The following is a 16,165-nucleotide window of genomic DNA, read 5'->3' as shown; positions in this document are numbered from 1 at the left end:
AATCTATTGCACAAATATATAGTCGTTAAAGTAATCCGTTCGTTAGCCAACTCCCAATTTGTTATATATATTTTTAAGAATTACAATGCTAGTACAGTAATTACCTCTCCTGCAGTAAAAATAATCTTAAATCTTATCATTAGAGGGATTCTGCAGAGTCGGCCGAACTTTTGAAAAATATCGCGAGGACAGATTTGTCCCCGATTCGATATCTTTTTGGCAACTTTTCAATTCAGCATCGAATCCCCGCTGAGGAAGAATTTAAATAACAAAACTTCTATTAAAATTCGTTCAATCTGCAGTTCTTCAAATAACATGGTCACTCTCTAAAATTGTTTTCTTAAAAAGCAAAAGAATAAAAACTATCTCGGTAATTAGAACGCCTTTAAATCTTTCAGAGATTTGAAGGACCCCAGAGGGAGAGAGAGAGGAAAATCTGCAAGTTTCTAAGGACATTTCGGCGAAATTTTGAGCATCTTGCGCGAGGATCCCGGATCTTTCGGAGCTCTGCAGTAGAAACAGACGGCCTCGGGCGGACCGAGATGAGGAGAAAAAGCGCTCGCGAGAGCGAGAGGCAGCGAGAGGTGCTCTCCCGAGCGGCCACGGCGGCTGCAACGTGACCGCGGCACCACGTGACCCGCGCAGCCAATTGGATCTGCCGCGGATCGACGGTCACGTTGCACTCGGCGTGGCTCGTTCACCCCCGCACCCTCCTGCACGCTGCCCCCTCGTCCATCGGCCCCCTTCGACTATTCGCACTTCGCATATGCGATCGGCTGTCAGCGCGGTGCGGTGCGCTTTTTCGGTCCCGCGACATATCGCTTGTCCATTCGCGTTCGCTCGCGCGATCGTGCGAAATAAAAAGAAGAAGAAAAGAAGAAACGGGAAGAGTGATTGGTGAACGCGCGCGCGACGAGCGAAGCGCGATCGTCGAGTTCGCGAGTGCGAGCGCGCGAGCCTTTTGCGCGGAACTCGCGAGCCGCGCAAACAGTGAATTATCGTTATCGCTATCATTTGATTGCTTCTGGAATTAAGAGGCTCGGTGGCGCCGATTATTCATATCAATTGTGACGGGACGATTAGCGCGCGAGAACGATGCAGCGAGCGCGTCGTCGATCCAGCGAGTGCCGCGAGTGAATCATCGAATTAATAATTCAGCCGTGCGAAATCGGGCAGTTGACAAGAGCCTCCCGTGACGATCGGCAGCGGTGACTCACGAATGAATCACTGAATTTGCGACGAAGCGAAATATCCAAAAGTCCGCGCAGGAGAAATGAGTGTCGCGGCTGAGACGAACCAGTGACGATTTGAGTTCCGCGATCCGATATCGATCTCGCCCGCTCGTTGAATCTGGGGAACCGAACCGTCGTAGGGCTTCGCGGACTTGCTTAAATCGCCGGCGGGAACTCACAGCGGTTGTATCGCGACGATGCGCGCTCCGCGGCGAGTCCGCCTCGCCGGCCGCGAGTGCATCTCATAGTGGCCCGCGGATTTCTGCGGTGGATCGCGGTGGGTCACATTGCCCCGGCTCTTCTAACTCGGCGGCGCTTTCACCGGCCGCTTCAACGAAAGTAAGAGCTTAGAGAAAGCGGTTACGTAGATTCGCAATCCGCTCGAATAGCGATCAAGGCGTTTCGATGGTTCACTTCCTCCCCCGCCTAAGTTACTATTACAATTAATGTGCAACTAATCAATATATAATTTTATTTTATATATATTGATATATAATATAATTAGATATTTAATTATATATATAATTATTATATCAAATTAATATACATAAATACAGAATGCTTAAACAAAATGTTAATACTTATATGGGAGTAACTTTTTTGGAGAAACAAGAAATCATAGTAACAAATGTATTTTGTCTTCAAAGAGTCTCCACTTGTTTATCATCATTGTCAACACATTCTTGGAATCTTCTCCAGGTGGTCTCCAAAACCCTGAAGCACATTTCTTTGGATATTGTTGCAATCACATTTGCATTTTTCTGTCAGAGATCTTGCACGTTGCAACGATGGTGAACAAGTGACTCTTTGAAGACAAAATACATTTGTTACTATAATTTCTTCTTTCTCTAAAAAACGTTAACATTTTTTTGCAGCACTCTGTTTAACAATTAATATACAATAATTATTACATCGTTACAAACACATAATCTACCAGGTTCCTCTACATACACGATATGCTTAGATCTGACTTTGCAAAACTTGGAAAAATGCGACAGAAATATTTCATTTCTTTGTAAATTTAATTTCCGCGGATATTAATATTCCCAAATCGTTTGAAACTCAAGACAGTACGTTTAAAAAATTAACTTTTTATATATATAGATACAACTTTTTAACCAACCCAGATTTTTCTGCTCAACTTACTGCAGTTCCGACATGATTAATTTTCCGCGCCGGGATATTAAGAAAAAAAAAAAACACTTTGATCTAAGATATATTAAATAAGCAGTCAATCCGCAACGTGTTGAGAGGATGATCGGTGAATAATGTATACGGCGTAATCCATTAATCGTCGCGTGAGGCCCGTGAGGGCCGTGAGGAATTAATAATCCCTGTCACCCGGATAGCAAGAAGAAACGCGACATTAAGAATTTACGGAAGAAAATTTATGGAAAATTCTCCGTCATTAATTACGGAATCATTAGTTCCATTAATGTTGCCGGAGCCTGCGGGGTTTCCGTCATTCGGGTGCGCTGAACCATGTCGGTCCAGGAACAGGTGTTTAATCGTCCCCACGAGGGTTTAACTTATTGACTCGTCTACTCGACGAGCGGATACTTTCGGAACGGAATGGATGTTTCCAACTCGGTCCCCGGTTCTCGACCCTTATCAATTAACGCGTACAAGGGGTTGCCGAAATGTCGCTCGCACCGACGGCGTCGTTACGCCGGCAGCGTTTTGTCACGGAAAACGGAACGCAGAGACGGCGACGGACGTGTGCGTTTAGTCACTGTCGTGTCGCTGCGGGTAAACACGCTGATCCATCAAAGTACCAGTTCAGTCACAGAAGCACGGCCGAGCCTCTCTCGGTTCTTCCTCCTTTTGTCGCTGCTCGATAGGCAGATAACGCGAACGTCTTCCTCGCGACGCGACGTCACGAGTTCCCTATCGCTCTTTTATTCCGAACGACTTTCTGCGAGATGCGATTTACACGTTCGCGATGCACGCGACGCACGCGTGAAAATTGATCTCGGGATATAACGTCGGCGGCGATGCGGAAAATAAAACGGTCGAAATCAAGTGGGAAACAAAGCGAGCGTTAAAATAAACAGGGATTTAAATGAAATGTAAAATTTCGCTGAATTTAACGGGCAAAAATTATTTATCGCGCGATAGCACGAGTGACGCTACAGGTGGTTAATTAAATTTATATGCAATAAGTAAAATCCCGCCCGCTTGTCTTGATTGTGTTAATCGTTAGCGGAGTACACTCTTCCATCGAGTGTATCCCCGGAAGCGTGTAACGATAAGCTGTCAGGTGTGAATTACATTCGATCTAAACATAGTTTCATGCACGAGTGTTTGCACGCTTGCATCGCTATAATTAGCCGTCGTCGGCAACGATGATCTTATGCAATATCGAGACTCGCCGTTTTTTTTTTACAATTTTTATCTCTCTAAAAGCAAGACTGTAACAAGACTATGTACTCGGTAATTCATTCGAGTGGGCTCCGGAATATAAAATTTATCGAAAAAGCACTGAAATGTAACTCCGAAGTTTTTTGGAGCAGATAAAAAGAGGATAACTTTATATATATATACGTATTAAATCCCTTAAGCGGATTCCAAATATTATACTTTTTGCTTCAGCGTTTATACTAGAGTGCCAATATTTATAATAAAAATAAAATCTAATCGACGCAACGCATATAACAATAAAAAAAGTTATCATATCGATTTTTGTAAAGTAGAATCGTTGCGTCATATTCTCTATATTTAATCGTCAGGACACTTTTCGAGACGTCTCAGGAACTCCAGAAATCTCTGGGGAAGAGCCGGAATTCCATTATCGAAACTTTGAGAGCTAACTGCTAACTGCGTGGAAATAAAATAAATGCACTCGTGGCACCGGCCAGTTTAGCCCGTATTTCGCCGGTCGTCTCGAATTTCTGAACGGAATCCTCCGCTGCGGTCAGTAAAGGCGAGTGCACGCGCGAGTCCATCGACATTATCGCGAACGTCGAGAGAGCGCGAGAGCTCTCCCCACTTACATCATAACTCAGGCCGAGGGAAAGACGGTTATGTCAGCGCGCGGCGACGTAACGCCTTTTCCTGGTTTATATAGATCACTCGCTCTCAAAACGCTAATTCTGTACGCGACGCATATGTAATTAATTCTCTTTCGAGCCTGATAAAGGTAGCCCCGAAGTGTATTTGTATCGTTTTCTTCTAGCTAGTTTTGAATTTCTGCTGGCTCTTCAGCAATATCAGCGGCGTTTTCAGCAACGCGGAAGCTGCGTCGCTTATCATCTTCGCGAGATTAGCCCTCTAATATTTTAGGGAATATTTCATTATATTCAATTATTTAATTATGTATTAAATTATACAATTATTGTATCAAATTAACATATCTATAATATACACAGAGTGGTTAAAAAAAAATGTTAAATTAATTTATAGTAACTTTTTTAGAGAAACAGAACCGAAAACACAAGCTGTCATAGTAACAAATGTATTTTGTCTTCAAAGAGTGAATATTTCAGGGAAGAAACGAATCTCTTCTTCGCCCAGTTCGACGACGACACGCGCTCTTTTCGCGCGTCAAATACTTGAAGACGATGCTCTTTTCATAAATGATCCGGCGCACGAAAAGTTTATTTTAGCGGGGCATACATAAATATTTGAGGTGCGGGGGTCTCCTTTTCCGCCGGGAGGCCCTCGGGAGATTAAAGTTAATCCTGCGACGTGAAACAAGTCCGCCTCCTCCTCGCCCGCTCCGATCGCCTCTCTGTTCTCTGTGTGTCGGAATTGAAGTTTCTTTTCTGTTGTGGTCTCTTTCGCGAGAGGAGTTTCCTCGGGAAAATTGCTGCGACGCCACCGCACCGTGAACCGGCGCGGCGAGACGGTCGCAAACATCCGCGGACATGATCGAGACGGCGGATGATCACGATCGCCAAGTTACGACGTATCGTATCGGCTTTAGTGCCTCGTGTATACGCGCATACACGCACACACTCTCTTTCTCTCTGAGAGTGTTCTCGGAAGAAGTTATCGGAGAAACGGTGGGATAATTCCATCAAAAAACGATAAATTTCTATTATATTGCCGCTTCCATGCGGCGCGGCGATGATGTAATAGCGGAACTTTAAATGGAGTTAAGACGGGCGAGTCGGCGATGTTGACGCCTCACGACGACGATATAACGGTACAATTGTCCGTAATAATTTAACGTACTTGCAGAGAATCATCGGCGATGAATTAGCTCGCAAAATGGTCCGAGTGGACGCGGACAGACTGGGACAGACGGTCGTCCAGCGTCTAGTAGGTAAAGACGAGTCTCGGACGGACGGCTGACGCGTCAAGCGGTATTCTACTGTCAATCTTTTCCTGGCGAGCTTAGGCATTGTCCGAACAAATAAAACGTTCGCATTGATGTACATGCTTTTTAGCTAGATATATCGAATCTATTATCGATCTTGATAAATCTGCCGCACCACTTAAAGACTGACTTTCTCCGTAACGCTGAAGACATTATCGGTTAACGCATTAATGCACCTCATGCTTCAGCAACCCCCTTTGCCTTTCCGCATACGCGTCCGCGTTGCGGGCGGAATGAATTCCCGCAATAAATTACTGCAAAACGCACGTCGGTTCCCTCTCGCTCCCCCCTCCCCCCTCCTCGGCTCATGAATAACGCGGCAAAAGATAGCCCTCGTCTGAGGGCTAATCTCGCGGCGGTTTCGCTGCCGTTGCTGGAAAACGACACACACGGAACTCGCGACGATGCAACGGCGCGGCGCAGCAGCGTAACCAACATTCAGGTCACTCTCGTCCGCCCCGCGTCTCCCCCCTTCCGCCCTTTCCGCCCCTGTCCGCGGAGGAACTTCAAAGGATCGATCTTGATTACCTTGCTCTGCTGACGGCGTTCGCCCCAGAATAATAAATTGCTCTATCTCCATCTCTACGTGCTGACATTAATATTAATTGACAATTAATAATGAGAGAAGAATGGGTCAATTATCAGAGTAAATTTAAAACAAATTTTTTTTTCAAGATGAGACGCATGATACATGGCATTTATGCGATGTAATTGTATGTAGATTTTAATTTTCAATGTTGTCTCGATTGAAAATCCACGTCTCTACTCCTCGCGTCGGAGACCGTTAGCTACGCCACTGGTGCACCGGATATAAACGTGCCTGAGGGATAAAATTAATGCACCCATGTCGCTCTGGCCCCTTCGGTTGCCAGGGAAATCAACCGTATATCGCGGAGACGATCCGCCACTCCGTCGAGATTTCGTTAACTGTCCCCGATGCCGCGGGACATGGAATCCGCGGATCTGCGGAGCTGTGATTTTTTTCTCTCGAGACCAGAAATGACGGCTGATTGAATTTATCTCGAAAAAGAATAGCTCTTATTTGTGTAATAATGAAAGAGAGAAAGAGAGGGAGTTTATATAAAGTTACAGCTATAACATTTTATATCTCTGTGGGGAGCAAATAGGTAGAAACGTGGATCGCGGAGAAGATTGCGCATCTATATACGCTTCCAAATTGACGAGCATCTTATAAACTTATTCTTACCCCTCATTCTGTCTCTCGCGGATGGGAGAGAATTTTTCGAGAAGCATGTTTCGCGTGTCCTCAAGTAAACCTCCATCCCGAAATAATGTGCACACGTGCTCGCATACAATGGATACGCTAATTTCGCTTTACAATGGAGTTCACGGCATCGTATGAATCATTGCGCGGCGACAAAACCACGTTGTTGCAATAGTTTCGCGATAGCGCGTCGAGTGTCTCGCGGCAAAATTCAGCGCCGCAATACGAATAGAACGTCAAGGATCTGTTGAAGAATGAGTTATCGGAGTTATATCTCCGATAAGCAATAAGCACTAAACTCGTAGTAGTGTAATCTTGCAAAAATTGGATTTTTGGTATCTCAAAGATTTAACTGTCGTTGACTATTCTAACAACAATCCCTCTTAATCCCAAATAAAAGATGTGTCGTTAATTATTATTAGACAGAAATAAAAGAAAAGCGTAGTAAAATCATAAATATAATAAATTAGAAAAATCGCGTTTAAGAATGCAAACGTGTAAGATCAGAGATTACAATTATCTCTCGCTATAGATCGACTGATAACAGAAATTGACGGGAAAAATATGTAATTCTCCAACGTAGATTGAGGATAAACGATCTTTAAAGCGCTAATAATCGTTTTCGTCCCCGCGGATGGCGAAACGCCAGGTCGGAGTGGGCCAATCGAGAGAGCGTCTTGCAGAAGTAAATCCGGCGGCAACCGAGAAAATCGAATTTTCCGCACGGCATGATGCTCCGCCGAGGATCGAAGCGGAAGTTCTCCTGCCTCAAGGTCGCCGTGTGCAGACCGATTTATTTTCCGGTTTAGCGGTGAAGCAAAAGGGAAGGTAGACGGATCCTTTAGCGTGCACGTTTCGGGCGGACGAGAGTGCAAGGTACATCATTTGTAAGGACTCCCACGGTAATCGATTCGCCGTACTTGTTCGGGCTTCGAGAGCACCCGTCGTATCGGGCTCCTTTTAAGATATCGATAGCGCAAGGAAATTCAAGACGTGCGTTTTTCAGCACTGGTCTGCCGAAAAATCGAGAAGCGATCCCGTAGCGGCGAATGCCGAATGAGTTTTCCTGCGTGGAGTATTTTCTAAAAGTTATACAAGTATTGATAAAAATAAATCGAAGAAGGAAGATAATTATGTGTCTTTGGCGGAAATCGTAGGAATATAACTATCCGAGAAAATTTTATCACGATTAATTTCAAGCGGCGTTTAAAATAAAAACCGGTGATTAGATAAGGAATAGCGTTTACACAAAGAATTCGACTAGGACTGAGGAACTTTGTGAAGGAACTTGCTCGCGGGCGATTCCTAAAAGACCCTGTGAATAAACGTTCCGTCAATTTGTTGTAATAATATAATTAATTTATTGCAATTGCAAGTAGAATAGCAATGGAAATTGCTTTCGCGCGCTGAGTCAACTAATTAAGGATGTCTACTCTTCGAAGGGTGTACTGAGAAAAGATGACGGGAAGTACTAACAACGAGATGGGCCAGGGGGTGACCTCGGGAGTTCGAAGCGACGGCGGGAAGCACACGGTTCACTGGTTCCGTAAGGGACTCCGGCTGCACGACAACCCCTCGTTGAGGGAGGGTCTCGCGGGGGCGTCCACTTTCCGGTGCGTCTTCGTCCTGGACCCCTGGTTCGCCGGAAGTACCAACGTTGGCATCAATAAATGGAGGTGAGCGACCGCGATGACCCGTGGGATCGCGGAAGCGTGATCGATACGCGTCGGGTCTGAAAGTGGAATAACTCAACGGGGCGCATTGGCGCCGGTCTTTTGCATCGTTGTTAATACAAGCGGATAAAATTCGGTTTTTTTTCTATAAATTTTCGCTCCATTTTATTTTATTATTTTACTTGGACCGGTTTCCAAAAAATCGGTAACTAAAAATTATACACTTTATGGCAATCCTCGGAAAAATTCTACCCCTACTTCATATATAATTCTTTAAGATTCGGTCCATTAACGAATAAGTAGTTCGCGGACAGACAGACAGACAAACAGTCGGGTTTTATATTATAGTATGATTTTTTACTTTCCCTCTGCTATTTCTCGGTTTTCCAAATTTTGTTGTGAATAAACAATCGTCGTTTAGCGCGTCGTCGCGAATGATCGCGATAAATCAAGCTCGTCTTTTCGCGTATTAGGTTTAGATGATATTACGACGACGGTAGAGAGTTACGACTGTTTAATTCGTCGATAATGGCGAGTCGATACTGTTCCACAAACGGCGCCCCGTAGATCTTTGTTGCATCCGCGTAATCTCGATGCATTTACTGCGACAGACATTCGAGCGCGGCTTTCCAGTCGTCGATCATTTGTCATGTTGATTAAGCGTTATGTAACCGTTTCCTAAGCGATCGCTTAGAGCTTAGATGTTGTCGATAATCCTACCTGAATCACGGTTGACAAGCAAGACATTAGCGGCGACGTGGACTAAAAATGAGTCAAACGGCAGACGGCAAATGTTGACGCGCGCATTCGTATATCACGTTGCTTTTAATGATAAAAAAGTTACTTCTCAGTTACTACAAAAGCGCTAAATTCAATCGCAGAGGAGATATTTAACAAAGTTATCGTTTTCCATCTTCTGCAATTTTACGCGCACGACAATTTTTTTATTATACTATTGTGAAAAAGTCAATTGGAAAATGGTATTTTAATTTCCATCTTGTTAATAGAAATTATAATTATATTGCAATCAATATTTTTAGAATCTATATATGTATATATTTATTTTTACGTTGTCTAAAAAATTATTAAATGATTTTCTGCGACCGCTGATCGATTTGCTTTACGTGCGATCCGACAGATTCCTGCTGCAATGTTTAGAAGATCTGGACTGTTCTCTGAGGAAAATAAATTCCCGGCTGTTCGTGATCCGGGGACAGCCGGCCGACGCGCTTCCCAAGCTCTTCAAAGAATGGGGCACGACAAACCTGACTTTCGAGGAGGATTCGGAGCCGTTTGGCCGCGTACGAGATCACAATATCTCGGCCCTCTGTAAGGAGCTCGGTATCTCGGTGGTCCAGAGAGTTTCGCACACTCTTTACAGATTAGATGAGTGAGTTCAAAACTTTTCAATAGCGATTTAAGGCTCATCGTATTAATAATATGATTTAACGATGTAAACTTAACACTAGAACTGGCAAAGCAATCAAAATGATGGTTAGGTAAATTTTTCAAATTTATAACGGTGCATTTTCCGAGATTTTCTGATTTTTGTTGCAATATATAAATAATTAAATTGGTCAATTTACTTTTCTTTTTTATCCCTTTTTTCAAAGATGTAGTATATTTAAATAGCATAAATAGTATAATAAGTATTAATTATCGATAGTGAATGATTAATTTTGTGTTGATAGATTATGCAAATTTATTTAATCAGAATATAGCTCGTAATTCATGCGATCAATCTATACAGAATCGTAATTAAAGTCCGACTAATTATAATTCTAAAACTATTTTTAACGAGACATTTATAGGAGAAAAAAGCAGAAATATAGGTATATCTTTTAAGAGCTAAAGTTAGTTAGTTACACGTGTGTCCGAGTGTTTAAAATGGAACCTTAGCGTATACCCGTTAGGAGTAAATATTACGTTGCAACTTTCGCCATTGTTCTCGCAAGCCATTTCGCGACTCCACCGTTCTCGTCGTCCGGCGTTTCAGGATCATAGAGAGAAATGGTGGGAAACCGCCGTTGACCTACCATCAATTTCAAAACGTCGTCGCCGGCATGGACCCGCCAGAACCGCCGGTACCGACGGTGACTGCCGCCTGCATCGGCAGCGCCTATACACCCCTAAAGGACGACCACGACGACCGTTACGGAGTACCCACCCTCGAGGAACTCGGTGAGGAAAGATCGATTTTTCTCCGAGCAGGTTTCAACGTTTCAGAGTTAAGAGTTTGTCATCCCGTAGAACGGGACGTAACAAATCGTCAAAATAATAACTCATTAATTGCGAATCGTTACGAAACAGAGACTCTCAGAATGTCGGAATAACGGCGGCTTTTTTTTTTTAATGAACTTTGACTTCAAGAAAAATCGACTTCGGCTCGGTCGAGCCGACCGATTATCAAAATGAAGGGCAGAGACTGCCAAACGCTCAGTATAAACTAGTTATATAAACTGGAACACTCGGCCGGGACGTTGTTTCGCGGTGATATATCAAGTAATAACGAGTTGTGCATTTCGAATAGAATATCCCGGGCCGGGCAACTGGCAGGGATTAAGCGCGAGTCCGTTTCGCGCTTTGCCATGGAGAATTCATTCGCGGCAGATTAGTCGATGCAGCATTAATGCGCTGTCCGTATGAGGGAGCAATCGGGTATTATTTCGCATAAGGTAATTCATCCTGCGCCGACAGCGCGTCGTAATCCGTAACCGTTCAAACCGTATTAGGGTACTCCGCATCACTCGCGGCGAAATACGAGGTGATCCGATCGATTATTAATTACCTCGGCTGATTGTTCTTATTATTAAGCGTCAGGCGTCTTAAAGTCCCCTCCGGCGCGGCGCAATAGCCCGTTTTACCGTTGACACGTAGCTCCGCGGTATATCGTCAGTAACCCTCACTTTCAAATGTCGCACGTTATTCCGTCATTTCGCGTCTTCTCATTGTTATCAAATGTCAGCGCGTATCCCGAAGGCTTTTCAGGCCTTTTTCTCCTGCAATTCTCTGCAATGCCGAAGGGATGAGGAAACAAGACCTTCGAATAACTTTGTGCTGTACGGAATGTCTACCTACGACTCTTTAATTTCAGTGACAGATGCCTCGGTCGAGTCAACTTTTTCTTAAATAAAACTGTCGAGGCACACCATTCGAGCGCAAAACACGGTACTTTTTACGCAATAAGCTTCTGCGACACAATTGAATAGCAATTTATTGTATACGATCAAATTTTTATTTTCGGAATTTTAATAGTTAAAAAAGCGCCCTAGGAGATTATTCGTCGAGATATTTTATATTATAAAATGAATTCTAATTAGTAACCTCGAAATTTTACTAAATATAAAGAGCCGAAAAAAAATTTTCTTTAATTTGAATGTCAAAATTGGGGTATTTTGATATCGAATTAGGAATGTGTGGACGTCAATTTCGCTGAATTTTCGTCAATTTTCGAAATCTATTCGGAAAAATGAAGCTAATATAAGGCACCGAGTGAAATCGTGTTCCCGACTCGCAGAAAAATTGGAGAATACGACTTTATCTCTGTACGAGTTCCCGGTTTTTATGGTTATAGGCTTCGACACGGAAAATCTGTTGCCGCCGGTGTGGGTCGGCGGCGAGAGCGAGGCCCTGGCTAGGCTCGAACGTCACCTCGAGAGGAAGGCATGGGTGGCGAGCTTCGGCAGGCCGAAGATGACGCCGCAATCCTTATTACCGAGTCAGACCGGGCTCTCGCCATATCTGCGATTCGGCTGTCTCAGTACGCGGCTGTTTTACTATCAGCTCACCGATTTGTACAAAAAGGTACGAGACAGGAGCGAAACGATTATGCGAGATGCATTTATCGCGAAATATATCAGCATTCAGCAGCTTTCCCCGGGAAAGCCGCTCGCGAGCTTCTATTCTTCTCCGCCTCTTCCCTTTCACCCCGAAACTTCGCGATAATAATTAAACGAAACTTCGGGGACGCGTTAATTGCGCCGCGAGATTTTTATTTCTACAAGAAGTCGCGCAAAAGCTGTTCCGCGCGAGAAGTTGGTAATAGTTATGAGGGAATAATGCTCTCGTTGTTTTTCAGCGAGTATCATATTAACGAGACTTTTTATTCCGTTCCTGATGCCTATTTTTTACTCTTAAAGCGACGGTGTTATTTTTTTAATCGTTTTATCAAGCGAATACTTCGTCTTTAAACAATTTTGGAAGTGACTAACTAGTTCGGCTTTCCCTATCAACGATGATGTTTCAGATAAAGAAAGCGGTGCCGCCGCTGTCGTTGCACGGGCAGCTTCTCTGGCGCGAATTCTTTTACTGCGCCGCGACGAAGAATCCGAATTTCGATCGGATGCAGGGCAATCCGATTTGCGTGCAGATACCGTGGGACAAGAACGTGGAGGCGCTCGCAAAGTGGGCGAACGTGAGTGATATTTTGCGCGAACGCAAACGGAGTCTGCAAGCGTAACTTTTGCTTCGCAATTTTGCTCGCACAGGGTGACCAAGTAAGAGATTCTGACGGTATAAAAAATGTTGTAATAATTACGTTGATTTTCATGAATTCACGAAACTATTAGTTATACAAAGAAGTACTTAATAAACTGAAAATAGCTGTTGTATTAGAGAGATGATACAAAAATTGGATTGAAAAATCCTAAAGACCTTCCTAAAGCGAAGAGAGTCATCTTGTGTAATGCAGACTTTTGTATTTATTATCGCAGCAGAGCGAAATTGCGACTTGCAGAAAATTTCGAAGATTTTACCGTACTAAACTTCCCTTTTGCGTCCCAGGGTCAGACGGGATTTCCGTGGATTGATGCGATCATGACGCAGCTGCGGGAAGAGGGTTGGATACATCACCTGGCCAGACACGCGGTGGCTTGCTTCTTGACCAGGGGCGACCTTTGGATTTCATGGGAAGAAGGAATGAAGGTAAAATGTCACGGCATGCCTAGCATTTCAATTCGACACGCGTTGCCCGTTGAATTACTCTCTCTCTCTCTCTCTCTCTCTCTCTCTCTCTCTCTCTCTCTCTCTCTCTCTCTCTCTCTCTCTCTCTCTCTCTCTCTCTCTCTCTCTCTCTCTCTCTCTCTCTCTCTCTCTCTCTCTCTCTCTCTCTCTCTATCTCTCTTTCTACCCATTTGTTCTTATCATTAATATACAGACTTCGTAAGAATATTTCTTGTTGCGGGATTTTCTTTTCCCGGAAATACGTGCGGTGCATCCGTTAGTAGTAATATCCAGTTAAAAAAATAAGCAAATAAACTGGTCGCTCTACAAAGCGTATAACTAACAATAAGACATAGCTTGTTTCTACTCGCTGGAGTAGAAAATAAAATTAGTGAGATGCCTGTTTAATTACGTGTGAAAAGCGTCAAGCGGATAAATACTAATATTAAATAATCCCGAAGTTATGTTTGCTAACTTATTAACTATTTTACTATCTAATGTCTTTCTTTGAGGTGTTCGACGAGCTTCTCTTAGACGCGGACTGGTCCGTCAATGCCGGCATGTGGATGTGGCTGTCGTGCAGTTCGTTCTTCCAACAGTTTTTCCACTGCTACTGCCCCGTACGCTTCGGCAGGAAAGCGGATCCGAACGGCGATTATATCAAGTAATCGATTAAAAAAGCATTTTTAAAAATTCTTTTTGAAATACAAAAAAAACGCGAGAGCGACGTATGCGCGAGAAATTCCGGAAAAAATTTCAAACGGGTGCGTTTATCGGCGGTTTTTTTTTTCCCCACTGAAATAACGTTTACGCTAACGATCGCGTGCACGATGCTATCGGTGCAGTGATTAACGCTCACGCGACGGCCGGACTAAATGGAAATTTTAATCTTGATTGATCTTAATTTGTAATGTATCAGGCGTTAATCTGAGCGAAGCTAAATTCAGCCGCAAGATAGATGGAACGTTAAACAGCTTAGCTCCATTAGAGCTTAATCGTGCAAAAGATCGCCGTGAACGAATCGTCGGCGTTGACAGCGTTCGATTATCACACTATCAATATTTTTGCAGACTAACGTATTCCCTCAACATTTTTACGGAAAACTCAAACAGCGCAATATGTTCTACTTATTTTCTCTGTTTTCTAAACTCCACCCGTTTTCCCGAGTATTTTCATAAATGTTTTATTACGCACGTACGTGTGTTCGTACATGAGGGATTATTGTCTCTCAAGATAAAATCAATCTTGTTCCGACGATCACAGACGCTACCTGCCGGTGCTGAAGAACTTCCCGACCAAGTACATTCACGAGCCCTGGAACGCGCCGCTCAGTATACAGCACGCCGCCAAGTGCATCATCGGCAAGGAGTACTCGTTGCCGATGGTGAACCACAGCAGGAGCTCGCGCATCAACATCGAGCGGATGAAACAGGTGTACCAGCAGCTGAATAAGTATCGCGGTAACGGTGAGTAAAAATTGTAACCGTTCGACGCGCGATCGACTCCGCGACGCGCTCGAAACTGGACTTCGTCTTTCGATAATAAACCACCGTCGAACTTTGCTTCTTTCTTTCGGCGTAGTCTTAAATTCCGACCGATTGGAACGCGAATCTCTTTTAGCGCGAAAGTTATTTTAAAGCGATGACTATATGATCTAATCGAGATTCTTTTCGCCAGGGACCTCGTTTAAGGGCGAGAACATCGGTGAGTAAACTGATTTCGATTGATAATTAATAGCTCGATTAATTGCATTGTACATAAGATGTTATAGTAACGATATTAATAATGCAATGTGTGATTAATATATGTTTTGTCCAAGGCTTGCTGAACGCATTGCTGGCACCACCGGCGAAGGACAGCGACGAGGAGAAGATGAAGCAGGACTCGTCGCATCGGGATAACGAGCAGAAAATGGAGACCATCAGCAGCCCCACGCAACAGCAACAGCAACAACAGCAACAATAGTAGCGACAGTCGGTATAGTGATCTGGCTGATCCGTTAACATGACAATGCTGACATTATTCTTTTTCTACGGATTTTAAAAGCGACTTGAAAATTTCAAATGAATTCTACATCTCCAATCATTTCGATTAATCAGCCCCGAGAAGATCCGTTAATTTATGATTGACATAAAACGGTGCCTTTTGTACCTCAATTTTTTCCCAGTGTCATCGGGAAATAGCTGCCACATATAGTAAATTCTATGAATCATGTCTAATATATATATAAATGTTAGATATATATATAAAATTTTTATACTCTTCGCGATCTTAAGCGATAATTGTTAAAAGTTAATTGTAAAATCGATATCAGATGTTCTGTAAAATACGCAGACCTGCGACAAGAAACCGCGACAAGAAAATATTTTTTAAACATTTGCAGAAAGAGTAATAAATGTTTTTTAGCAGCGAGCGTGTTACTAGAGCGAATCTAATGTTCGCCTAAGATGAGAGATTATCGTTACAACTTGTATATGTATTTTGTCACACAGTTTATATGCAATCTTTAACAATGCTTCCTGCAACGTATTGATTAACAACTGTTGTCCCGTTTAGATTTTTTATGGCTGTAAATCACGATTGTAAATAATGAATAAGACGTACGTTTTAAAAGACACAATCTATGTATGTAAATGACGTGTCGAGATGTCACTTACCTTTCTCTCCCCTTTCCCAGTCGAATCCCTCTCGTTGTTTTCCTGAGCGCGCCGCATATCCCCGACATAACTTTAAATAACTGAATAATAGCTCTCGGAGTAAGTGACGGAAAACG

At 43.4% G+C, this 16,165-nt stretch overlaps 1 protein-coding gene across 2 annotated transcripts; it reads left to right on the top strand.

Moving 5' to 3' along the window:
- Positions 1–751: 751 nt before the first annotated feature.
- On the top strand, positions 752–16,012 carry Cry2 (cryptochrome 2). Of its 2 annotated transcripts, none has more exons than XM_071697395.1 (11): positions 752–1,571; positions 8,221–8,454; positions 9,590–9,841; positions 10,448–10,632; positions 12,026–12,255; positions 12,698–12,865; positions 13,234–13,374; positions 13,905–14,056; positions 14,656–14,858; positions 15,070–15,096; positions 15,212–16,012. In XM_071697395.1, the coding sequence occupies exons 2-11, from the start codon at positions 8,237–8,239 to the stop codon at positions 15,355–15,357; spliced, it is 1,722 nt and encodes a 573-aa protein (XP_071553496.1). In that variant the 5' UTR covers positions 752–1,571; positions 8,221–8,236; the 3' UTR covers positions 15,358–16,012. The 2 variants fall into 2 exon arrangements, with proteins under 2 accessions (XP_071553496.1, XP_071553497.1); XM_071697396.1 differs by having other exon boundaries at positions 8,158–8,454.
- Positions 16,013–16,165: the final 153 nt, after the last annotated feature.

Source organism: Temnothorax nylanderi, unplaced genomic scaffold, assembly GCF_030848795.1.
Source record: "Temnothorax nylanderi isolate EJ_2023f unplaced genomic scaffold, tnyl_v1.0 TNYL_tig0012_pilon, whole genome shotgun sequence".
In the NCBI taxonomy this organism is placed as follows: domain Eukaryota; kingdom Metazoa; phylum Arthropoda; class Insecta; order Hymenoptera; family Formicidae; genus Temnothorax; species Temnothorax nylanderi.
This window is presented reverse-complemented; position numbering and strand designations above follow the sequence as displayed.

Bases quoted from the DNA above. Each gene is read 5' to 3' on its own strand.
- Cry2 (XM_071697395.1), top strand. From the start codon at position 8,237: ATGACGGGAAGTACTAACAACGAGATGGGCCAGGGGGTGACCTCGGGA. The intron at 14,057-14,655 runs GTAATCGATTAA...CGACGATCACAG, and splicing joins CCGAACGGCGATTATATCAA to ACGCTACCTGCCGGTGCTGA. The intron at 14,859-15,069 runs GTGAGTAAAAAT...TCTTTTCGCCAG, and splicing joins GAATAAGTATCGCGGTAACG to GGACCTCGTTTAAGGGCGAG.